At 41.8% G+C, this 27500-nt stretch overlaps 2 protein-coding genes across 2 annotated transcripts in view; one reads left to right on the forward strand and one right to left on the reverse strand.

The window, feature by feature from the left end:
- Positions 1-1780: 1780 nt before the first annotated feature.
- On the reverse strand, positions 1781-12315 carry LOC145418051 (tryptase-like). Its single transcript, XM_080286585.1, has 5 exons — positions 12029-12315; positions 8813-8921; positions 7702-7846; positions 5540-5685; positions 1781-1942 (listed from the first exon to the last, which is right to left on the reverse strand). Exons 1-5 carry the CDS (start codon positions 12313-12315, stop codon positions 1781-1783), a joined length of 849 nt encoding a protein of 282 aa, XP_080142711.1.
- A 67-nt stretch (positions 12316-12382) lies between these two features.
- Positions 12383-27500, forward strand: part of LOC145418052 (chymotrypsin-2-like) — a 28196-nt gene continuing 13078 nt past the window's right edge. The window contains exon 1 of the mRNA XM_080286586.1: positions 12383-12456. Coding sequence (XP_080142712.1) covers positions 12383-12456 — 74 coding nt within the window. The remainder of the gene's footprint in view (positions 12457-27500) is intronic.

Raw genomic sequence — 27500 nt, forward strand, 5'->3', positions numbered from 1 at the left:
ATTTCCCCTTCATCCCTCACTACCCCTCTTTGGTTCTCACCCCTAACTTCCTCCTCTTTTCCCCTCTTTCCTAGCTTCCTCCTTTCTTTCCTTCATTCCTAACTTCTTTCTCTTAGCCTCTCACCCCCTCTTTACCGCGTACCCCAGACTTCTTCCCTTTTTCCCCTCACCTTACCTTCCTTCTCTTTTCCTCTCACCCCTAACTTCCTTTTCTTTTCCTTTTATCTCTAACATCCTACTCTTTTCCCCTCAACCCTAAATTTCTCCTCTTTTCCCCTAACCTCAACTTTCCCCTCTCTTCCCCTCACTCTTGTCCTCTCTTTCACCCTAAAACTCTTTTCCTTCATCATTCTCTCCCTCATCTCCAACTTCCCCTTCTTTATCCCTCACCCCACTTCCTCTTTCTTCCCACCCCCAACCCCCACACACACATAGACATCAATCAGTATATAACCTATGGGGAGGCATCAGGAAGAGGACACTGCAAATAGCTGCATAAAATGAGAGATGACAAAGACGTAAGGAAATTCAGTTTCCTAAATAGGGCAATTTGATAGTGGAATGCACTACCGAATGAAATAGTGTGCCAAAAATGTTCATAAATTTAAGTGTATGTATGATGAAAATGGTTTAATACACGGGACAGTACGAGCTTGACTCAGTCCTGTACAGATACGATTAGGTAAGAGTAATTAGCACACACACACACACACACACACACACACACACACACACACACACACACACACACACACACACACACACACACACACACACACGCAAGATCCTCCATTACATCCACATCACTGACACATGGGTAGGTAATGAAACACAAAACACACCTCAGTCTGTATTATAAAAAAAACGAAACACGTGACAGCACAACATGGAACAATCATCACCCTGTCCAGTACAATAACAAATATGGGTTAGAGAGAGTTCCAAGAATAACATATATACATATGATAGTTTTAAGCGTAGGCTGAATAAGCATGTGACAAGTAAGGGAGGAATATAAAAAAAACTTCTAATAATCGTTACTGATACATTCTTTTTCCTTTTCAGTTTTCACAATGGTAGTCCTTTTTCTCCTCTCCCACTTTCCTATAAAATTTCCACGCCAGTTTTTCTATACTTCTTGGTGTTCCTTCTCACTTTTTCTGCCGATTTCTGCTGTCTTTGCCTTATTCTATTTGTTTCATTGCACTCTTCCAGGGGCTGCCTAGCATGGGCCAGTTGGCCTGCTACAGTTATCTTTTCTTATGTTTTTGTTAGCTCTTATACTTAAACTACCCCTGGACGTTTTTACTCGTTTAAGATAGACGTCTCATAGTGGACAAATTTATGAATCTTAAGTGATGGGATACTCTAAAAGAAGTGTTTTAAACTTGGCCCAGATATTTGTCCATTTGTAGCATTTATCACGCAGTTCAGTGGCAGATGAAGACAATGGTTCGGCTCTACTTCTTTCCCATAGCACTTCTTCGTGACTAGCACAATAGTACAGTGTTAATCTCTTGTTACTACATGGCATTTAAGATGGACTGATGGCAATTTCAGGCCAATTTAGAGTAAAAAAGGCATAGTGACGTTACCTGGCGTTACTTAGGTTCTTGTAAATTATAGACTAGTAATGTAACCGCCGTTATTTTGGTTGCTGTAAATTAGAGACTGGTAATGTTAGCTGGTATTACTTGTGTTGTAAATAATATATTGGTAATGTTGCCTGGTGTTACTTCATTATTACTTCAGTCGCACGGTTTTATGCAGCTTCTCGTGGCTAACAGGTGTAGTGGCCAATGTGCTCCTCAATCCAGTCTAGATAGTCCGGTACCTTGGTGTAGATTGATGGGCCAAGACACCAATACCCAGTGCTCACGATACCCACTTGTACCCAGCGATCATCACACAATTGTGCCACCAGAGGACCGCCACTGTCACCCTGTTAGTTAGGTTAGGCTGGGTTAGTTTGGGCTGGGTTGAGTTGGGCTGGATTGGGTTGGTTTGAGTTGGGTTGGTTAAGTTGGCCTGGGTTAAATTTGGTGTGGTTAGGTTAGACTGGGTTGGGTGGGGTTGGTTTGCGTTGATCTGGGTTGGTTTGGGTTGAGCTGGGTTGGCTACGTTGGTCTGCGTAAAGTCTAGTGTGGTTTAGTTTGGTGTGGTCAAGTTAGGCTGGGTTTGGCTGAGTTGGCTTGGGTTGGTTCGGGTTGGTTTGGGTTGGGATGGGTAGAGCTGGGTTGGGGTGGGTTGGGCTGGGCTGGGCTGGACTGAGTGTGATTTGGTTAGGGTAGGCAGGTTTGGGTTGGTTTGAGTTAGGTTAGGTTTGGTTTAGTTGGGCAGGGCTGGGTGGAATTTGGTTGGTTTGGGCTGGACTGTGGTCGGTTAGTTAGGTTGGGCTCGGTTTACTTTGGTTAGGATGGGCTGAATTGGGATCGGCTGGGTTCTGTTAGATTGGGTTTGGTTACGCTGGGTTGAATAAGATTGGGTTTGGTTACGCTGGGCTGAGTAAGATGGGGTTTGGATAGACTGGATTGGTTAGACTGGGTTGGGCTAGAGTGGGTTGGGCTAGATTGGGCTGGGTTAGATTGGACTGGGTAAGATTAGACTGGGTTAGAGTAAACTGGGTTAGATTGGATTGGGTTACGTCCGGATGGGTTCAGATGGGTTGGGTTAGGTTGCGTTGGGTTAGGTTTGGCTGACTGAGCTGGTCTGGGCTAAGTGTGGTTTGGTTAGGTTAGGCTGGCCACGGCTGTGTTGAATTAGGTTAGATTAGGTTAGTTAGGTTGGACGGGTTGAGCTGGGTTTGGTTAGGTTAGGTTAGGTTAGGTTGTGTTGGATCTGTCTAAGCTAACTTTGCTCTGGTTAGGTTAGGTTGGGTTGGGTTAGGTTAGGTTAGGTTAGGTTAGGTTGAGCTAGGTTAGGTTAGGTTGGATTGGGCCGGGCCGGGTTGGATGCCCTATATTGTAGGGGTGGAGGGCTTTGTTCCTATGATTATACAGTATTACAGTATTACTTTACTGCATGACTTATCTCCACACTTGAATTTGTTCACCAAAGTGCCTTAGATCCTTATCTAGCTTGGTTCGTAACCTGGTAGTTTTCTACATAGCTAGTTGCATGAATTTGCTCACTGCCTGTCTTAGTTCCTCGGCTGGCTTAGTTCCCTATCAGCGAGGCTGACCAAACGCACCCAAGGCTAAAAACATTAAAAACCAAAAAGTACACGATTCACTCAGTGTTTAAAGCCACCCAGAGAAGTACACTGAACTATATGAAAATTAGAGATAAAAAGAAATTAACACTAAAATATTCACGAAGATGTTCTACGGAAAGCTTGTTGGCTCACGTTGCCTCCTTCTGCCACCGAGCTCCAAGAGAACGAAAATCTCCGACTAGATAAAAGGAGTGATCCAGCACGCTCTGGGAAGTTATTCTACAGTCGCACACTAACATGCATAAAGCCCTTAATGACAGTCTTAATGTGTGAGTGTGTGTGTGTGTGTGTGTGTGTGTGTGTGTGTGTGTGTGTGTGTGTGTGTGTGTGTGAGAGAGAGAGAATACTAAATGGGAGAACAAAAGCCACTATACAGTTCACTGCAACTATACGTTCATTAAAAACTCCCCCGTCCTGATGATTCCCAGCTTAGACCACGTATTAGACGCAGTGCTGACACTCAACTGTCAAAAATAACACCAAATAACACAAAAGATTTCAATGAACTGTCGACCACCGTGAACGTAGACAAAACCAGTGTCAGCGAAACTGGGCGTCAATCCACGACAAATAAAAGCCTACCCTTCATGAGAGGATTTCCCGTTTCCCCCTGTTCGCCCATAAGCACCACTGGGGATTTGGATGGAACATTGACTGTTGCGAGTCGCGATTTTTGAAGACTAGGACTTAGCAAAAAGGGACTATCTGCCCTCAGGACTCTTGTGCTTGATAGGCGTGTTCCTAAAGAGCATTTATTTTCTCGTGAAAATGGTGCATTGGTAACAACAGACGTGTTCTTATGGCAAGGAGTTGTAGTAGCTGCAACCTTAGGCTCATCTCAGTGAGAACCCAGGGGACTGGAGACTAAAGCTGCTCTCCTTCGGCAGTTCATGATCCTCTTTTCGGGGGATAGGAAAGAAGATGAAAGACGTTAGTAAAACAAGACAATGATTTCGTCCGGTCATATCAAGGTCACCACGTGAAGAGACCCTTCTCCAGCACCGGTATGGCATGTGAAGGTGTCTGGCACATAGAAATACTGTGGGGCCTCAGGGAACAGCCTACAGTATATAGCCGATGTCCAAATTCGGATGTGAAGGTTTAAAACATACTCGTAGAAAAACTGCTGTACCTCAGAGATCAACCTACCGGTATATGGTTTACTGTATGCCCCAGTGTGGTAGATGGCAGAGACCATCATCATCTCAGCTGATGTATTGCCGTCTGCTTCTTCCTACACTTTTATCATTATCTTTCTCTGTCTGCCTTCCTCTCTTCCTATTTCTCCCATCCGTCCTGTTACTTTTTATTACCCTTCTTTCCACTCTAGGTGTCTTTACACTGAGTGCGTAGCTTAATGGTTTCCAGTAACCCAGGAAACCACTTACAAAGCTGAGTAGTGACCATATAACCAAATAACTGGGTGATGTTGAGTCTACTATGGTGCCCCTGTTAACTAGGTAGAGTGACGCAAATGGGGCGTCCATCCAAAAACAAAACCTCCACACTCTTCCCCGCGTCTTGCCGTGGCGAGGAGCTGCCTGCCGAAAGGGAACATTAGCTCTCTGTATGGGACAGCCTTGAAAGGGAGGTGTCTTGCCTGCAGGTGATGAGTCTCCTCGGCCAGACAGACAGCGACAACCGTACGCCCAGACTGGATGTGAAAGTAGCCTACAATGGGTTTCACTTCTCTGAGGGCCCAGAATAATGTCACTATTTTTTTGTTACTCATGAACCGATTGAAATAAAATCTGGTGCTTACACTCTATACATCAGTACAATTTATTTTCAGCTACACTAAATTTTGAAAGTGGTTTTCTTAACCGTTTAAATGTAATTGAGCCCAGTTTTCTAAACTAGCGAGTTGACATGGATGGCTACATTCTTCCTGATGATATTTTCTTTTAACTAAGCAGGAATGTGAGGCTTGTTTATACATAATTTCCCCTTAAGGTGAACTCTCATCAAGGAAAATAATCCCTAGTTAATCGGGGGAATAAAAAAAAAAAGCAATTAGTTTTTGAGTATAGCATGATAACTGGATTAGTGTGGGTGACCAAAAGATGTCCATTCAGCACCGGGTCAGTGGGAGGGAATAATTTCTTTTCCAGCATATGTCTCTTTAAATTCAGATGCCGAGAAGTTTATCAAAAGCAGCATGGAAATGGCACAGAACAAAGGTTGTCAATACGGAGTTTCAATTAAGTTTGTCCATTAATAACCGATATATTGGCATTGTTCTGGGACCTCAGTGAACAGCCTATCCATATAATGTCCCCCAAAAGATAGGAGGGTGTATGATACTTAAAAATACTGCTGACCCACCTGACACGGAGCCTGGTCATCGCTGAGGGTACAGATGGTAGAGGGGATGGCACTGATATAGAGCCTGGAGTAAGTATCAAGACAATCCTCCTCTGTGCCAAGGTTCACAGCCACCTCTTGCAAGGTCTCTATGGGGGGTCCACTGCCTGAGAGGACATGTAGCATTACGGCAGCATCAGCATCGGCATCAATCATTATCACAATAGTCATTCCTTTTGTCATCATCATCATCGGCATCATTACTTTCATCATAATAATCATCAGCGTCGTCTTTAACATCGTCATTATTCTTCTCAGCTGTCATTGATTTTGTCATCCTCACCATCATTATCATCATCATCATCACCATCATCATTAGCAGCAGCATTATCATCGTCAATGTCATCATCATTTTCGTCATCGCTTTTGTCATCATCATCATCATCATCGTTATCTTTGCCAGTGTTTTTGTAATAACACTGGCCAACATGTATCCGCACTAAGGTATGGAACATGCTCAAACTAGCAGAACGTGGTCAAGTTGATTAGCTTTTGAAGGAAAATATGTTAAACACATATGCTCTTCAAATTCAACATTTCCCACTATAGTTTTACCTTCTTTCTCTGACTGAAGTTATTTTTGTTTTGTTGTTTGCTTTCCACAAAAGCTAAACAAGCATATAATGGTTCTGTGTTTGCGCTAAAGTAAATAACAAAATGAAACACCAAGAGAATTCAGGCTTCGAGCTGTCGACGCAATGGTATGCCTCCGCCAAGCATTGTGCACGGACTCACCATAGAGTTAATTCTGGGTTGAAGTATGGCTAAAGATAAACTAAGTTGATCCTATATGACCTTGACCTTTGACCCCTTGACCTTGCTGACCAAATCAGTTACATTGTCCCTGTATACTCGTACTGTATCACTGACGAAAGTTTGGTCGAACTCAATCAAGTGGTTCAGGAAATATTGCCCCAACACCCATATGGCCTTGACCTTTGACCCCTTGACCTTGCTGACCTAATCAGTTCATTGCCTTTTTATACTGTATCACTAATAAAAGTTTAGTCGAAATCCTCTTGGGGGTTCATTAGATATTGCAGTCATTAGGATAACTTAGTCGACCCCATGATCTTGACCTTTGACCCCTTGACCTAGCTGACCTAATCAGTTCACCATTTCCTCATATTACATCACGGTCATAAGTCTGGTGGAAAGCCGTTGATGGTTTCACGAGATACCGCGCTCAAAATAGTATTAACGGTGGTCACAAGCAAATCGCCTCGAAGTTGCCCTGTGCTCCCATTTGGCTGCCCTCGCTCCAACTCAGTCCCTCCTCTCTCATATATGTCTCCACTCCATCCCTCCATCTCATCCTTGGTCTCCACCTCCTCCTCTCCTTCACCATTTCCGTGTTGGTCTTCCCCCCCTCCTCCTCTGGCCCTTCACCTCATCCAAATACACTCTTCTAGTTAGTCTCTCGTTCTCCATCCTCTCCAAATGACGAAACACTAATACATTTAACATAAAAATAACATCTTTGGCTTGAGGGGAACCATCCCATCATGTGACGTAGATTTGCATTGTATTCTTGTCCCAGTTGGTAAGCAGGAAAATAAGGTCCTTGTATTATAACCTCTTCAGTTCGAACACTTTATCATCGTTATAGTTTAGTCCTAATTTGTCCCATACAAACAGGAACTTTACGGTCTGGGATTAGGCTATTCAGTCCCGACATTTAACAAATGGTGACCAGCGTCTCTACCCTGATTGGTATTATGCATGCAGGGAACTCCATCCACTTCTCAGATGGAAAACCTTACAGGCTCCACTCAGCTGGAGAGCCTAAACTCACTATACCACTGGGCGTCATTTTGTTATATGGTTACCACCCGGTTTACTAAATGTTTTCCCGGGGTACACGAAACATCTTGGCTTGTCACTCACTGGAGAGAGAGAGAGAGAGAGAGAGAGAGAGAGAGAGAGAGAGAGAGAGAGAGAGAGAGAGAGAGAGAGAGAGAGGCAGAACTGTATCGAGTGAGTGGATGATGGGCACCCCCACCTACCACTAGGAAAAAAAAAAATCGCATGGGGATAAGAAGAATATAGGAAGAACAAGGAAAAAAAAAAAAGTGTCCTCCAGCTGAAGGCATTAACGAGAAATACACACTATTATTACTTACTATCGAAACTAAGAGACCCCCATCCTGCAACCACTGCCATGCCACCATACGGAATGTCCTCCTCCAGACCCAGGCAGATGGGCTGGATGTTGGCACTCTTGAAATCTAACTCCTTCTCTAACTTGACCAGGGCGATGTCGTAACCCTGAAGAAAAAGGGTTTTAGCTATACTATCAGGTTAACACATGGAAGATCTCTCAGTTGAACAAAATCGTCGAACTTAACATCATCTATCTACCTACCTATATTTTTATCTATCTATCTATCTAACTACCTATATTTATATCTATCTAACTACCTCTTATAGAATATTAACAGATGTGCTTTCAGATAAAACAAGGAAACTGCACATCCAATCCCGCGATACGTTTAACGATTTCTTTGAAATCCAGGTGATCAGTCTCCTATTTCTGATTATTTTGTTTGGGGGAGGAGGCTGACCTCCTTAAGAATCACTAGGGTTCACGACCCCCAAGTATCACGTTATGCATGAGAGTTCAGTCCATTGTACAATGTGTACTAAGATATCAGAGCCATATACTCGTACGTCATCTTTTCATTATTTCTGAGAAATTATTTGGTGGGTTGCGGTGGGGGCCGGGCTTCCCTAAAAACCAAGGTTGGAAAATTGTATATGGTGGAAGACATTTGGAGTATTCAGACGAACTCATGTGAGAAGTTTGTTTCAGATCTTTCTCCTATTTCTGAGAGTTTTTATATTGGGAAGGGGAGGAGAATCACTCTCTCAAGTATCGTATTACGGATACTATCCTATTGTACAATTTGTACTAAAATTTCAAAGTCAAATCTGCCCTAGAAATTTTAATTTGGTAAGGGGGGCTGACCTCCCTAAAAATCGTGACTGCAAATTGTATATGGTGGAAAACCTTCCCAGTAACCAGCCGAACTCACTTGGCAAGTTTCACTCAAATCCATCAAATACCCTAGGAGAAGTTGAAGCACACATGCGCACCCACCCACCCACACACTCTCCCTCCCCACACACACACAACATAAAATTAACCGCCTATATAACAAAGAAAATGCAATAACTTCCATCAGATACTATTTCATTAGAAAAAGGATATGGTTGAAAATCCGAAAAGTTTACCTGCATGTAGTCTATATACTCCTCGTGAATAACGTAGTCTTGTGCCACCACAGACTGACGTTCAGACAGAAAGGAGGAGCCGAAATACACTGTTACTTTTTGGGCCACCCTGGAATAGAGCATAATAATAATAACAATACTAAACATGTAACAGGCGTCCACACTGAAAGCGTGGAACGTGTTCGAGCGAGCGAGCGAGCAAGTCAGTGCTGAATATTGTCTCATGTGGCTCATCATCTTTCTCTAATTTCCTGACCTCAAAATACTAAAAAGAACTTAATCGATTACACCAAAATTATTCCCTCACACTTCCTAAAACCAATACTCCTCTTGTATTAATTTTAGGTCTAGGGCTTGGGACCTAGCAGGTTAATAATGAGTTTGCTTTTTGCTCACTCACAAAAATTACTTTCACCAAATCTCTCGGTGCACATCATTTCGAATCAGAAATCAGAAATTCAGAGTTTCTTTTGTCGATCAGGGTATTGTATTAGTCTGACTCGGATTCAGTCAAAAGTTTCCAAAAAAATAGTCAAACAGAAGGTATTGTTTGTTTTGAAAAGGCAAAACCTGCTTGATCTCAGCAATCGTCGGAAAATACTGCTGCGCTACTCACGCAACCTTAGACCGTTACCTCTTGCGCAGACGGCTGTTACGTTAATCTGCCTTATAAAAAATAGTTTCCTCGATTTACGGCAAAACCATGAAATTATAATAATTGAGGATTTTTATGCGATTTCCAAATTGGTGTCTATCTTTCTTGTAGCTTTCAAATTGGCTGAGATATCCATAAAAGTTCGCTGCTGTACTACAGAGTTTTCCTCCCGACCCCTACCCCCATTTTTCTTGCTGATACGATAAATCTTTCTCTCGGGTACATATGTCAGGGGTCCAAACTGTGACTAAACTTGGCGTTCTATGATAATGATAATGATAATGATGATGATGATGATGATGACGATGACGATGATGATGATGATGATGATGATAGTAGTAGTAGTAGTAGTAGTAGTAGTAGTAGTAGTAGCTCATCAAGGAATCAGCTTTATTGTTTGGTTTACTAATACATTTTTACAGTTACTGATAATTTTTAAAAGATGGTCTTCAAAAGTTTACTTCCTGCACTTGCGATGCTAAATTTGGTATCATAATATACGGTAATATTTCTTAGTCTGCGTATTAAGGATTAGTATATAGGCTAGAACAATTATGCAATTATATCAAATAAAGGAACAAAAATATTTCTAAAACACTAATACAAACAATCCTCTATTATCATACAGGATGCTAAAATTAAATACTGTAGTAGTAGTAGTAGTTTTAGTAGTAGAAACTCCAGGCCCATCAAGGATAAACGCAGTTGACTACAGGATGAATTTTGCCCTCCTGCTGTCCACTATCCTTTTTGGGAACAGAGAGGACAATGATGGATGTTTGAATAACCAGATAGTGGAGCTGCCCAGCTATATCAGTGCCACCACGTGAAGGCATCCCTCTCCTGCACCACTGATAATGGCAGATCTAATATACAGGGTGGTCCATATAAAATGCTCTTCACCCACTCCACCAGACGTTTTCTAGTGTGTTGCGGGGACGGCTTAGTGTTATCATTGTCTACGCTGCATCATTTATTCATTTCCTATTCCCATCGCCACACCCACGCCAGCACCAGCATAGTGAGCTGTCCCTGCAACACATAAGATACTGCCAAGTGAGTTTCTAGTGGAGCGCTATTTATGAGCCGCCCTATATAACCTAACGGCCATACAGGAAAATGGCTGATCAAAGAAGAACACATAATAATCAGTTCCTGGCGTATATGATCATCCTGGCTTTGCAACATCACAAATGGGAGTGCCAATGGAGGTTTTAACAATTCACCATGAGACTACGATCGCAGATTCTGACAATTCAGCAAGATATTTCTCTCAGAAATTTTAACAGTTCAGCAAGATACTTCAGTCGGAGATTTTAACAATTCAGCTGGACACTTCATTTGGAGTTTTAACAATCCAGCAAGATACTTCTGGTCTGCCAAACATAAGAACCTTGAATGTCATAATGCACATTTTAAATTCAATTCTAGTCTTTTCCAGCAGCCACTGCAACTCTGATAGAGGTAATAAACATGTAAACTCTCAATTATCCGGCATAGTTCAGCCAAGCCCTGCACTGAATAAAGCAAAACACCAGATATTGCACAGTACCCTCCATTGGTCAATATATCAGTGACAAGCCGGATATTGTGTTACTATCCATCTCGACCCTCAATCCTAAAAACTTCCCCATGAGAAAAATTTTAAAATAAAACATAAAATGCAATAATGCAATGGCACAGTACAGGAATACGGTAATACAGCACCTGTTGTCTACCACATATGAGCCGGTTGATAGGCCTCAGTGTTGGATATTGCATAGAACCGCCGGTTCCGTTCCGTTTTGGAGCCAGATATTGCATAATTTTGCCGGATATTGCTTTAACAGAGCTATGTCAGCAGCGTCGGATATTGTGTTGGGCCAAATATTGTGACGATGGATAACTGAGAGTTTACTGTAATGGGGATTCTTGGAGATTTCCTGTATTGGCCACTTGAGAGTTTTGGGCTACAAGGAAGTTGAAAATATTGACTCTGATAGCTTTTTTACTATCAGCATAAATCACATTTGCAATAAATAAACACCATATGAATAGTTTTCACATGTTAACAAGTACTTACTGAACAATGTAACGCTTTGATTTAGCTGTAAATAAGTACAATAATAAGCAATTTCTCAAAAACTGTGAAAAAACGGACAGTCGTTAATACTGTGTTTTCCATAATTGTGACAAATATCGAAGCACAACCATGTCCAGCACATATCTGATATTCTGTGAAAGCCACTTTTACATATTTATCTTTTTTTCAAGACAATTTGTGCTAATACTACAAAAATTATCAGTGTCGACACTTTCAACTTCCTTGTGGCCAAATTTGTCATGACCTGAGTGGCTACCCAGTTAATTCTCACAGTTGAGTCTTCACTAACATTATATTGCAGCAAATGCCAGGCAGTTCTGTTCAATTTAGAGATACTGATAGGGGCCTGAGAGGTTCATTCTGACACCAATAAGCTTCTGATGGTCGGGACAGCTCTAGTGTTCTATTCCAACAAACGTCATGTTATTCTATCCAACTGAAAATTGAGTCATAGGATCACGAGAGCATTAACAGATACTCAGAGTCGATGAAGAGGCAGTGTGCAGCAGTCAGAATCCAGCGGGAAGCGATGATGGATCCGCCACAAGCACGGTACTTATTGGGGAAGTTAATACCGAGGTACACTTGGTAGGGGTACTCATCGCGGGAGGCATCAGAACCACCGACGATCCTGGGCTGAGGCTTATAATCTAGCGCGTCAATGGGGGTCCACCCGCAGTGCTCTGTTGGGGGAAAAGAAAGTCTTAGGCCGCATCCACACCACGTGCTTGATGATGTAGGGCGGGTGCGGTCAGAGTTCTGCATCACTGTAACCCAAAAAGTTCTTGGCCTTACCAGCCCTTGTCCAGTGGGGCCACGTCAATGAGTTACAATGATGCCAAACTCCCACCTGCACCAGCAAGCATTTGGTGTGGACGCAGCCTTACTGAGACAGTGTGCAAAGAGGTAAATAAGCTCCTCTTAATTTATGAAGGTCTGTTAAACTACTGTAAGAGTATGGAATAATTTGACTACAGTTAGCAAAAAGTAGTCAAAATTCTTTTATCATCCTTCATGTTTTTCAATAATGATCAAAATTATTGACTTTGCCTTCTTTCCCATCTAAAATATTCAGTAAGACTATGGTCCAAATCACACAAGTCAGAGAGAGAGAGAGAGAGAGAGAGAGAGAGAGAGAGAGAGAGAGAGAGAGAGAGAGATTATATAGCACTTGATGAAGGCACAACGTGACTGAACTGTCTGTATTGTTATTAACTGCACTGTAAAATGCAGGATACAAACTAATGTAAAATTCAAGACACAAACTAATAAAATCTGATAACCACTGTCATTCCATATATGCCCGTCAAACAATGCACCTTACATTTCTCCAGCCAAATCGTCTTAATTTCTTCAGTTCGATGTTTCATCCACACTGGACAAGCGTGAGTGGATGCAGTGTTATACGAAGAGCACAATTGCGAGCGCACGTGTGTCTGTCTTTCTCAGTGTTAAAAAAAAAAAATTATCCAATTTAAACCAAAGGGCCAAGGATCCAAGGATAACCCTTGAGGACATTCACCGTTCGTCTGGGAAAAAAAAAAAATCATGGTCAAGGTCCCAGGGCTAGGTCAAATGTAGATCTAGCAAAATCAACTTAGGCAGTGTTTATCCAGTCTGGACCTTGAGGGAAGTGCTGAAGTTAAGGGAAGAATTAAATTATTCGGTTTTGTGAGCAGTCAATGGTCAAGGCCACAGGGCAAAGTCAAAGTTCGTTCTGTGTGTGTGTGTGTGTGTATTGACTAACATGATAGCTCGCACAGTGTTGATCTGACTTTAATCAAACATAGTGGAAGGGCTGAGTGTTAGCAATGGAGTAAACCTAATGTTTTTTTTTTTAAATAATTGGTTTAAGGTTAATATCACACGGCAACGTCAACTTTACGTTTTTATCCAATTCAGACAAAACTTTGTGAAAATGTTGAGGATAAGACAAGAATAAAATTATTTTGATTTTGAGAACAAGCAGTCAATGGACAAGGTCACAGGCGGAAGTGTTTGTCAGACAAGAAGGAAGAGATTCGGTTATGAGAACAACCATTGGAAGGTCAAGGTACAGGCCAAGGTTAAAGGTCCATCCGTCTGTCAGTGTGTGAACAAAACGGTTAGAATCGTTTTGATCTGAGTTCGATAATACTTGGAGAGAGAGGTGCATATCACTCAAGAGGTTGGCTTACCGTAATATCTTTTAAGGGGCAGTAAGTCAAAGATGAAGGTCACATTGCAAGGTCAACGTAAAAAATTTGTGAAAAGGTTTAGGCTAAAATAAGGATAAAGAGATTCGAGTTTGAGAAATATCAAAGGACAAAAAGACCAAGAACACAGGGAAAAGCCATCTGTCAATTTACTGGGCTAAAGCAACTCAAACAGCTTTGCTCTGATCTGAACCAAAGTTGTTGGTAGTGTTAAGGTTTAAGGAAGAATGAAATAATTAGCTTTCGAGGGTAATAGGTCGAAGGTCAAGGTCACAGGGCAATGTCAAACTTTAAGCTTTGGGCCAGTTGTTGTTGCACTCAGAACGTTTCTTCTTGTGATTTATTTATTTCTCTCTCTATCTATTTATCTATCTGTCCATCTATCTATCTGCCTATATCTATCTATCCATCTATTTATTCTTCATTTAAGCGACCATATTTACCTCAGGATAGGAAATTAGAACTGGAGACATTACATATTCTTCTGCCTTCACGTGCCAATTTGCTACTGGGCCGCGCTTCCACGTTAACTAAGATCGCATAGTGGCAGAAAATTGAAATATTAAGTATTTGTTCATGGTCTTTTACATACATTAAAAGGAGGGCGGAGGATCATTCTACTCACCACAAAAGGGTCTCTTGACTGAACACCCAGGGGTTGGGCCGGGACTGCCAATTGAACCTGTGAAGACATGATCCTTTAATCCATGTAGGTTCCTGTGTCGGTCTCCTTACACACACACACACACACACAGAAAGATAGCCAGCATTAAAAACATTAGGTACAAAACTTTTCGTGGGCATTGCAATCCAGAGTACCAGCCTTCTCCGGCAAACTGCGTGATGCTCATTCTGAAATCCAACTGAGGCTTCTGTAAGAGATTAGTTCTCTCGAATGTACGTAATAATAATAATAATAATAATAATAATAATAATAATAACAATATTAACAATAACAATAAAGCAGCAGTGCAGTAATAATAATAATAATAATAATAATAATAATAATAATAATAGTAGTAGTAGTAGTAGTAATTAAAAATAATAATGATAACAATAATGATAATAATAATAATAATAATAAATAAATAAAAATTACTGTAATAAATATCACAAATTCACAATAAACAAAATGCACACGCAGAGTTCGATGATATCCAAAACAATCAATGTAGCTCGAGATGTCCTGAGAAGATAAGTATTTTGTCATCAGGATATGCATATAATAATAAAACTAACTAGAAAATAACACAGAAAAGTGATACATGGCATCTTCATGAAAAGAAATTCGGTCACCTACGAGTTTTGGGCTACAAGGAAACTGAAAATATCGACAGTGATAATTTTCGCAGTACGGTATTAGCACACATCTCGTTTAATATTAAAAATGTGTGAAAATGGCTTTGATATAATGCCAAGTATTTGCTGAAAGTGCTATGCTTTGATTCAGCTGTAATTAAGGAAAGGGTAGTACTGAAGTTCGTCCATCTTGCCACAGTATTTGACAAAATATTTTTTGTTTATTTATTTATTTTTTTATTTACGGCTAAATTTAAGTATGACAATGTTCAGCAAGTACATAAGGTCATTTCAAAGCCAAATTCAGAGGTTAAGGCGACGTGTGAGAAATTAATTTGTGGTCACCTCCTACGGGATTAAGGCAACTGGCAATAGATAGATAAAAGGTAGAAAAGATACAGATATTTTCACACGATATTTATCTATTTCAAAAAAGAACTATGCTGATACTACGAAAATTATTAATGCCAATATTTTGAACTTCCTTTTAGCTCGAAATTTACAAAAATCATCGGGAAATTTGCAACAGTTATGGTTTCAGGTGTCAGAGTGTTTCGCACAAAGTTTTGACCAATACTTTTTGTTGACCGAGTGCATGGAATTAGTACCTTCTGGTTGTACCAAAATATTGCAACTTTTTTCCCCTGGGATCATAAAGGCTACTCGCTGGAAAGAAAAAAAAATCAAAATAACTATGCATGTATTTTGTTTTGATTTATTACTAATGATCGCGTTATGGTGTTTCAATTACAGTATATGTTAATTTGCATGCACTTGTACGCAAAATCTGTCACTTTTCGCTTATCTGCAGTAGATGTATTCGTTCAGGATTTTGTGATGTGGATGTTGTAATAGTCACTGTGTGTGTGTGTGTGTGTGTGTGTGTGTGTGTGTGTGTGTTTGTAGTCGCTCTATGCATAATTCATACAGTCCACTCACATGAAAAATTCTATATGTAGCAACCCTCCAACACACACCACCACCACCATTACCATTTAAATCACCACCATCACCACCACCACAAAGACCACAACACACACACACACACACACACACATCCACGGTCACCACAAAGATCCCCCCACCTCCCACACACACCACATCACCCCCAACAACACACCCCACCACCACCACCACCACAACCAACAGCAACACCCCACCACAACACCATCACCAACAGATTAGTGGGAATGAAATCTATGTGAGATCCTTAGAGTTGCAGTACCTTATCAGCTAAATCAGTTATTACTTCTAAGTTATCAAAACAAAGTACTATTACATATCAACCATCTATACTGGTAAATCAAAATCCCTGGCCTGCTTTATAGAATAGATACCAAGGTTAGTAAGAAACAATTTTAACGTCATTTTCACGGCTATACTAATATCTCTTTTACATTAATTTGGACCCAGATTTTTGACATTGGCAGAAAAAGACAATGCTACGATTCTACATCCTTTCCAAAACACATCTTCATGACTAGTACAACATTCCCGTGTTACTTTGTTGTTACAACTCAGCATTTAAGAATGGGAGAGGGATATTTTAGGCCAAATTTGAGTAAAAAGAGCAGTCTGACAGCCACAATATTATATTCTTTTAGTTTTTAGTTCATATAATGTACAGCACTTTTCTCTGTTTTATACAGCTCAGCCGATGAACAGCCTGCCAGCCATGGATCAAGTGAGTGCTGTCTGTCATATGGAATCACATGTGCACATGTCTTTCACACCTTCAACACTATCCTTCAGCAGAAAATTTAATGTGTAAAATTCTGACCCCATATGGCTTGTAAAATCACCCCCCCCCTTTTTTTTTGTTGGAAGGACACAAGAGCACGAACAGTGGAAATTAGTTATTTGAGAGGAGCAAGTGGAGTTACGTGAAGGACAGACCAACAAAGGAAGAAATAAAGGAGTGCTGTTGTGGTGATTTGAATGTGACAATACATTATAGGATATGCTCCAAAATGGTCTGGCCATGTAGAGAAGATGGAAAATGAGACTGACTAAATAAGTGTACGTGAGTGAGTAGGAGAGGGAGACCAGGGATGAGATGGAAGGATGGGGTAAAGAGATATATGAGGGAGAGGGGTGTGAATTGGATGGCAGCAGACAGAGCAACATGGAGGTGATTTGCCTGTGGCCACCCCTTATGGAATCAAGGCATCTTGCAATAGGTAGATAGGTTCGATTGTCTGCTTATACGAACGTCCCTTACTTACTTCCCTATCCCCCGAGAGGTGGATGGTGGATTGCGGAAGGGCAACTGATGATGCCTACAGTCCACTGGGTTCTCATTTCTGAAGAGCCTGGGGCCACAGCAACAACAACGACACCTCCGATGGCGTGTGGCATATACATTTTTTTGCTTTTTACCCTGGGACGATAAAAATAAACTCAGGAGACATTAATAAAATTGAACATGTTAGACAAAGCCATCAAGACCTTCACTATTGGCTACCCATTTCACTAATTTCCATGTCTTCATCGTGAATACTAAATTAATTTAGATTAACTTATAAAACCTATGCCAATTCCAAAATGTGTGGCAAAGTTGCAGAACAACAGCATTTATTTTCTGTCACTGAGTACGTTGAGGTAAGTTACAAACGGACGACAATGACAATTATAATAATGGAAGTTGTTTGTATATGGGTGTATCGAGCTGCTACCCCTAGACGCATCGACCAATTTTGATGAATCTTGGCAGAAACAATTCCCGTGCCCCCAGAATTTGTACACACTTTTTTGGCTTCAAAATATCTAAAAATATTTTATTTACGAAATTCTTATAGGTACCTCTCACTTGTGAGTTTTCTGTAACGGAGCCAACGAAGCCAAGTCCAGTTTCTTCGAGCCTAACCAGAGTAGTTTATTCATACTTAATTAGTTCATTTCAAAGAAAAAAAAAAAGTGTCAGGCCTACACGTAGCCAACGAGCGTAGGCTGCTGTAGATGGCCTTTTGCAAGTTAAATAAAATGAACATAATGGAATTCCTTTCTCAGTTTGGGAAAATCATATGGGACTGACAACAGCTAGAATAACGTAGAAAAAAAAAATGTACCGAGGGCGTTGATAGACAGGGTGGTGCATAAATAGCACTGCACTCTAAATTCATCTGGTGGGATCTTGTGCGTTGTGGGGAGGACTCAATATGCTGGTGTGGGCACGGGTTTTGTTGTGGGAGTAGGAAACGAATAAATGATTCAGGATAATAGTGTGGGTGTGGGTGTGGCAGAGGGAATAAGGAATGAATGAATAATGTGGGATAGACACCGCTAACGCTGACAGAGCCGTGGCCACAACACACAGGAAATCGCCTGGCGGACTGAATGACAAGGGTTGTACAAGGTGGTCCGCAAATAGCACTGCATTATAAACGTACCTAATAGCATCTTATGTGTTGTCGGGATGGCTCAGTCTGCTGGCGTGGGTATGGGTGTGGGTGTGGGAGTAGGAATGAATAAATGATGCGGGATAGATACTGATAACTCTGACAGGCGTCCCAGGAACACACAAGAAATCACTCGGTGACGTGGAAGAGGAGTGTTATATATGGACCATCCTTTACACCACTATGTATATTCATGAAAGAGATTTTAGAGTCTGCAATATGATGGCACATTTCACTTTTTTTTTTCTAATATCCACAGACGATAACATAGGAGTAGGATTTTTCAAACTACTGGGGTCAGGGGTTCCGCCATGTAAAAACACCCCCTGCTAAATACCAATAAACCAGTCCTGTAAGACATAGCCCTAGCACGTTTTTTTAAATACTAATAATGTGTGTCAGCGCCGAAGTGGTGACATGTGGTGGTGTATGGTACGTAGGTGGACTGATGGGCCTTTTGGAACTGACAACATAAAGCGGGAAAAGAATGGTCAGTCTTATGGTCCGAATTTTTGGTTCGTCACACACACTACGCACACATTTTCGGTCCGGTTCGGTTTGCAGTTCAGACTTTTCTCACTGTGTTCAGAGAGTACATCAAGAATGGTACACTGTTTATTATTTACATTGGTATCTATTAGCTGATGTTACACAGGAGTGCTGGGATGATAATACGAATTTATTCCCAGAGGATGACGCCTGCCGGTAACGTACGTAGGCTTTGAGCGTTTTCTGAGGGCACTGGTTTTGCTCACTTGTGTTCCAGCGCACCGAGCCTAGGAAAATGCGACGTAGTATCAACGAGGAACAGGGTAGGAGAGAGGAGTGATCCTTGAGTGATACATGCATTAACTGAGGGGAAATCTGAATATATATTGTATACCTTACTCTCATCGTTCTACTGTATAGCTTAGAAAAGAGGTCAGTGGAAGAAGAAACGCTAGGCGATGGGAAGGGAGTTTGGATAACAGGGAACGTATCCACACTCTGCCGAAATCTTTAGAAATATCAAGGGCTACTCCATCGGTTTCTCCATGCTGGCCACTTGACTGATGGATGGTATGAGTAAAGAGACTATGTCAACAACGGATCTTTCATGGCAAAAACTTATACCATCTGTCACTAATTAAGATGCTGGATTCAGGATGTTTAACAGTGTCCCTATTAATGACAGTGTCAAACACTTTACCAAGAGAAGATGTGATGGCTATGAGTCTGTAATCAGAGGGATCAGAGGAACATCTTTTGGAATTAGGTGGATGTTGGTTTCTTTGCAAGATTTAGGGAATGAAAAAGTTTACATGCATAGCCTAAATAATTTAACTAGAACAGGAGGAAATTCTGGGGAACACTTTTTCATAACTACTTGTATGGGAGGAATTCCATCTGGACTTGGTGCTTTGTTGGTTGATAAATTGTCGAGGACTGATTTTACATGTTAGTGGAGCAATTTAGGGAGAATCTAGTTCTGGCACAGGAACGTTCAGATTAATTTTTTTCTGAGGTGGATAATTCTGGCAAACATGGCAAGAATGTTCATGGGGGCCATTTACGATCGTTTCGTGAGAGGATTTTAGTGAGCTAATGCTAAAGCTACTACTGGAGAACCTTGAGTTTTTCCATTTGGATTGTATAATAGTTTGGATGCTTGGCTGTGAAGAATGAACTGTCAGGTAAAGCAAACCGTGTCGAAACCAAATAGATGATATGACAAAGGATACGCAGGTGTACTGAATGAGGTAGGTCACTAAGGATGAGATGTTCAATGTCACTGCAACCGACGAGAAAGCACACCCGATAGAGAAAGAGAGGTGTGTCCGAGGTAAGTATATGTTGGAGAGAAAATGGGGGAGAAGGGAGAGAAGGGAAGGATGAGGGGGAGAGGAGGGGGTGGGGAGGAGAAAGGAGGGGAGGTGTGGGGGATAGGGGTGGAGAGGAGGGAGGAGCAAAATTGTACGTGAAAGGTTTAAGAATGGGGATTGAGTGAGAGGAAGAGGTGAGGGTAGGGGGGAGGGTAGATGGGGAGGAAAAGTGAAGGGGATAAGGGGTAAAGAGTAGTATATAGGAATAAGGGGGAGATGGTGAGGGGGTAAGGGCTGCAAGAGTGGAGTGAGGAGTGAAGGGGAGGATGTTGGGGGTGAAGGAGGGATGGGGAGGGATGGGGTAAGGTAGAGGTTAAACGTGAGGGGAGAGAGAAATGAGAAGCTAGAGAAAGGGAGTGAGGGAGAGAAGGGTGAATAGTGAAAGGGAGGAAGTGAGGGAGAGAGGGATGAGGAGTGAAAGAGGGAGTAAGGGGATGAGAGGTGAGAGATGAAGTAAAGGGTTTTAGGGGTGAGAGATGAAGTGATGAGAGAGATGAGGTGGAGAAGCGACAGGAGGGGTGAAGGACAGGAGGTGAAAGGTGAAGAGATAAGGGTGAGGAGGGGAGGAAGGGCTAAAGTTGAGGGGAGGGGGGATAAAAGAGAGGGGAAGGAGGAGGAAGCGGTGGGGGCATATGGGAGGTGAGGGAGGAGGGGGTAGGAATAGCAGACCTGCATAATAAAGAGCATAAGCTGGACAACAAATGGGTTGGGGGATCGCAGTTGGCAGAGGGGGTGAGGTGAGACAGACGGGAGCTGCTTTGGTTTCAGAGGCTAAGCAGGGTAAAGTCAAGAAATACAGTGCAGTCGCAGACCATAAATTCTATCCCATCATGACTGCGAGGAAAAAAGTCTATAAGCAGCAGGTCAACGTGGCATCGCCGGAGTGAACACACTGAAATAAACACGAGAGTTTCAAATGGTTCTCCACACTGAATGGGTTGACAGGCTACATTGCCATAGTCGTTTCACACAATATGTTCTTTTTAATACCAGAAATACTAAAGCAATGAAATATTGTTAAACACAGACACGTACAGTACAATCAGTTGTTAGTATGGCGAAATCTGTAGTACATCGTCTTAACTAGAAAGCATTCAGAGAGCGTATACCTCCGCATAATGCCATTGCCATTAAAAAGGATCCGGATCCGGATCCGGATCCAGATCTGCCCCCAAATTTAAACAATTCTTTCTTGGCCCATGGCCCACCCTTTCACAAAATTTCATTAAAATTCATTGAGAGCTTTTGGAAATATTATGCGGGATACTCCGGATCAGGATCCGGATCCTCCCCAAAATTTAGTCACTTCTTCCTTGGCTCATGGCCCATCCTTTCACAAAATTTCATATAAGTTCATTGAGAACTTTTGGAGATATCGTCAGGACAGACAGACAGTCATACAGACAAACGTAGGTGAATACATAACCTCCAAAATCGTTGGCGAAAGTAATAAGTAGTTAGTCTTGTGGCGGAATATGGAAAATTGTTAAAAATTACACTCGTATCAATGAATGAGCTCACTTGTTATATATAGCATTACAGTAATTAAACAAGATATCAATCTAGCAAAAAAGTACTGTGTGAATCCCTAGCAAGTCATTATCATAAATAATGTACTTTCGAGCAGCGAATAGTGACCAAACTACTACTTATGGCTCAAACATGAAGAAAAGGCGAGGGAGTCTGAGGAAAGATAAGAGAGTTGTGGGAAGGAATCCGACTTGAAATGGACCTCTGCAGCCTCTTGTTGATCCTGTGCTTAGAAAGTTTTGCATTTTATTTATTTATGTTTTGCGTCCGACTCTGGGCAGAGGTCAGGGCCTATTTCTCGGGGGCAGTGGTCTATCCCAAGGCCCAGTAGTCCTCCAAAACCTCCACATGTCACCACTTAGGCGCTAACACCCACCGTCCATATTGAATACATGCAGCTGTCTCATACAGGACAGGTGTACTGGTATTAGAAGGGGTACTTTTACGACATGTAGGCGGGTCTTCTGGTAGGTCAGGAAAGTTTTTTTTTTTTTTTTTTTTTTTTTTAATGAAATTCAAATCCTTAAAATGTTCCCTGCCCCAGCCGGGATTCGAACCTGGGTCCACTAGGACTCCAGGCCTCCTCTCTACCGATTCAGCCACTGCTTATTTAATGTGACTGAGGCTAATGGATGCTGGAGCAAAATATTAGAACATTATTCAGAAAATAAAAAAGTGGGGATTGTAAAGCTGCTGATTATAATACCATTTCCTTCCTTTTTTAAGCTCTAATGCTACATGTGACCAATCTGAATATTCCTTTTTCAGCTCCAAGGCTACATTCTTCGATCTACAGATTCGCTTTTGGTGTCAGGTTTCAAGATGAATATGTCCATCATAACAGTATTTGGGAACTGAAGCCAACCTATCGCAAGAAAGATAAAATGCACAGGGGATGAGATAGTGAGGTGGCAGCGGTGAAACTGACGTGAATTCTCAATACATTTCACTTGCTCTGCTTACGGCTTCCATCATGTTATTATGCCTTTCATGTGTGGTTTCAGTTGGCCGAACGTGAACCCCAGCCTTGCTTGGGGATGGATTAGGGTCAGACATCAGTATGTTACCGACTGGTCTCTAATTACTTTCCCTCTGACAGTTGACGTGTTACCGTCTATATATTGGCTTCTGACTCCATCCATTAATGTTGATTAGGGCAAACAGAAAATATGAAACATCCGAGCATAACGAAGTCGTCAAATTCTTGCTTGTCCATCCATTTAACAGCTGTCATCATCATCATCATCATCACCCAAACTCGAATTCCCACTTAAATGTGAGAGTATTTGTTATGTAAAATTCTTATGAGTCATGAAGAAGTGTTTGACATGTTTTGCCATCCGCTTTAACAATGTGTGTGCCTCATCACGTCCAAATAATCATGGTGTGACAAAATAACCCACCTTTTATATAATAATATAAATAATAACGATAATACAATAATGATAATAATGATTATTACTATTACTACTGCTACTACTACTACTACTATTGCTTCTGATACTGATACTACTACTTCTACTACTACTGCTACTACTACTAGTACTACTACTACTATAATAATAATAATAATAATAATAATAATAATAATAATAATAAATGAGGATATGAAAGAGCGTTGTGGTGTGGATGTGGATGTGAGAGGAAGCGTTATGAGGAACACACTGAGGTGGTTTGGCCATGTGGAGAGGATGGAGGGTGAAAGACTGACGAAGAGAGTGTATGTGAGTGAGGTGGAGGGGGAATATGGGAGGGGGAGGCCGAGGATGAGATGGAGGGATGGGGTGGAGATGTATATGACATAGGGTGGTGTGAGTTGGGCGCAGGGCAGTGAACTGTCGGGCGACAGGGCGACTTGGACCCGATTTGTATGTGGCCACCCCAAACGGGATTGAGGCGTCTGGCAATAGATAGATAGATAGATTATTATTATTACTTCACTCTCATCTTAAATGTCGGGATCAACTGCCTAGCCCCGGGCTCCTACTCTCCTCATGGGGCAATGTAGGATTCGATGATGGATGGATGGATGGATTATTATTATTACTATTATTATTCTTTCTGGAGTCCCTGTTACCACGACTGAAAATGGAGCCAGACTGGTGACAAGTATTACTTGTGTTAGGATCAATCATGTGGTAAATGGGGGCGCTCACCATCCACTCACTCGATGTAGTGCTGCTGTCGGGTGTCTGCCCTTTCCTCTCCTCCATCCTTCTTTCCTTCCATCCTCTTCTGTCTTTCCTTCATTCTTTCCTTGTCCTTCTGCCTACGGGTAACTTTGCACTCCCTCTTCTGTCTTTCTTTCCTTCATTCTTCCTCTTCCTTCTGCCTGTGGGTGACTCTACACTGAGTGACATGCCAAATGGTTTCCTGTACACCAGGAAACCATTTACTACTCTCGGGGGTAACCATATAACCAAATTTTAGCGCCTGGTGGTTTAGTGAGTAATTATTCATTTCCAGTACGGATTGAACCGGTGAAGGTTTATATCCAAGGGATGGTTGGGGTTGATTGCTCATGTAATGGCACTCAGGGAGGAGTGAGGGTGGTCTCTCAACTTTAATGTCTGGACCAACTGCCTAGCCCAGGGCTCCTACGCTTCTCATGGGGCAATGTAGGATTGGATGATGGATGGATGGATGGATGGAACAATCATCCCAAATTTTGACACAAACTATGGAATTATCAGCAAGGAGGGTTAGAGGGAGGAGTATGCTTAAAATCACTTAATTCCTGAATAAGTATCACAAGACTAAGGCATCAAAATGGCGTGGAATTAATAAGAAATCAGAAACCCTTTTCCCTCGAACTTCCGACTTTAATGCATAAAATTTCCTCACGCTTGAGTGGCCAGTTCACCTACTACATGGAAAGATAACATGAACAGTGGGTCTTCTTGTTGACGAGGGGGGGAAAAAAAGGCGCCTGAAAATGCCCGCCATGGCTACAGATGTTTTAGTTTACCTAGAAACTCGCCACAGAGAATGAGTCCCGCGGTACGACATCGTGGTGTGGCTTGCCGTGTTGAGCGCCAGGCTGGTTGGCACAGACTCACTGCTTATTGTCTCGTGCGCAATGACCATCACTGACTGTTGCTGTTATTTATCCGGCCATTTCCATTTCCCATCAGTCCAGTAATCCTGTTGGCCACCTCCATGTTGCCCTTATTGTTGGTCGCGTTTTCTTTCTTGTATTCTTGGATTCTTTTTTGTTCAATTGTGACAGGCACTTCTGCCCTTCAGAATTAACCAATTCCTACCAAACCTGAACACAAACACCAGTCAATAACCTAGTTATATCCGCAAGGTTTTGGTTACTAGGCAAATAACCGTTGCTTAGCAACTGCCGAAAACCCTCTTTTTTCGTCCTTTTCACGTTTTGAACTGTAGAAGCATTACTAATGGTTGTAGACAGCTCTGACTTCTTTAGGTGTAATCTTGAGGTCATTCCCTATCGGAACTGTGCCTTCCATTTTTCCTCTCTCTCCTCTAGGTTTCGAGTGGCAACCCTGCGAAGATTGGCCTCAGAGTTCCTAGCAACCAGTACCGGTTTTCAAAAATACCCCCCTAGTTCCCCAGCGGCACATGGAATTGAATGAAAGTTTGCATGTTTGTTGACACTGACAAGTACTGCAACTCTCTAGCGTACACCTATGTGCTACATTTTCCAGGTCAGGGGTCAAAGGTCATTATATGTGACAACGGTGAAAATAGTTAAAACTATGCTCGTGCAGATTATTAAGCCAGGGGTATGATTCCTGGGTGGAATCTTGCACTGGAGCACCTTCATACAAAAATGACATTTAGTGTTGAAATTCACTTCCAGTCGCTGGCAGCGCCACCTCCATTCCGCAAATTTCAAGTTCCCTAGCTCCACAGTGGGTGGATGGAATCGAACGAAACTTAGCATGCTCATAGACGTTAATGAGTACTACAAGGGTACTTCGTACATGCATGACCTATATCTGCCAGGTCAGGGGTCAAAGCTCATCAAGTACGGAAAACAAGAATAGCACTAAAATTACTACCTTGCTTGTATGAAATGCTATGGCTCGAAGTTTATTAAGCCAGGGCCACGAGTCTTGGGTGGAATGTTGCACTGAAGTACCTCCATATAGAAATCACTTTTAGTGTCGAAACTCACTTCCAGTCGCCGTCAAAACTTGGTCCACTTAGACCTTTCCATCGTTGCCTACCGGCTCATTTATCTATCAATCAGTCTTTTGTTGCCCCATCAGGAGTGAAAAGTCCCATTGTAGTTACTTGGTCCTATCCATTTAAGACAGGTTACCAGACCGTTCCCTGTGTATCATTATGTGAATAATAAACCTTCCCGGATGTGAACCTTTATGGGCTACATCCGGTTGTAACACCTTTACTCACTAGACCACAGGGCGTCCACTTGGTTAATGGTCTTGTTCCTACACTCTCTCATTGTTAATCTGTCTCAGTATTTATCTAACCCTTTCCATCTCCTCTTTCATTCTAGCCTGATTCACTGTCTCCTTTTCACGATCGCCAAATAAGAACCTCCTCTCCTCCGTGCCTCTCGCAATCTTTTCTGTTTTCTGCAGGATCTTTCATCAGCCCAAAGCATTCCCTGATTTAAATTTTTCTCATACTTTCATGCCTCTGTTGCTACATTAATGCTCAAAGTTCGTTATCTCTTTCTTCTCCTCACATTCTCATACATTCCTTGCCTTTTTCACCTCTTTCAATGCTGTGTTGATGGTTTCAGCCCTTTCGATCCTTTTCTTCGGCCTATTTATCATTATCTTTCGAATATTTTGATATCTTGATTACCTACGTCATTTCTCCCAACCAAAATCAAACATACTTCTGTCAGTTTCATCTCCTTTTTATCTTACTTTCTCGGTCAATACTTCTTTCAGTATCGCCTCTAAACTCCAAATCTATGTAGTGCATATAATGTACACCTTTAATATTCTGCCTCCCTCCAGAACCTTTAAAAACAATCGGAAATTCAAGGAGCAGAGTTTGTTTATGTCCCTCTTCAACTCTATTCACGGTGCTGGAGGGACGCCTTATACAACCGTTCCTCAGTCCCCTCCCTATCCCCAGAAAAGAGGATGGTGTTCTGTAGAAGGGAAACTTTGGCCTGCAGTCCACTGGGTTCATATTCAAATGAGCCTGGGGTTCAACAACAACAAAAACAACAACAACAACAATAAGTACTACTACTATTACTACTACTACCACCACCACCACTACTACTACTACTACTACCACTACTACTACCACCACTATTAGTACTACTACTATTACTACTATTTTCATCCTCATTCATCTCCGTATGTAATCTCTTGCCATGAACCACTGAACGTCATATTGTTATGGATCTATTGTAATTGCAGAGAGAGAGAGAGAGAGAGAGAGAGAGAGAGAGAGAGAGAGAGAGAGAGAGAGAGAGAGAGAGAGAGAGAGTGTGTGTGTGTGTGTATTTGTGAGTGTGTGTGTGTGAGTGAGTGTGAATGAGTGTAAGTGAGTGAGTGTGTGTGTGTGTGTGTGTGTGTGTGTGTGTGTGTGTGTGTGTGTGTGTGTGTGTGTGTGTTTGTGTGTGTGTGTGTGTGTGTGTATTATGTATGTGTCTGGGTACACAAGTGTTTGGGAGAAAGGGCAAAAACTTTCAAAGGTATGTGTGT

The sequence above is a fragment of the Coenobita brevimanus genome, chromosome 112 (assembly GCF_032717465.1).
Source record: "Coenobita brevimanus isolate Jiangsu-jjx chromosome 112, ASM3271746v2, whole genome shotgun sequence".
Classification (NCBI taxonomy): domain Eukaryota; kingdom Metazoa; phylum Arthropoda; class Malacostraca; order Decapoda; family Coenobitidae; genus Coenobita; species Coenobita brevimanus.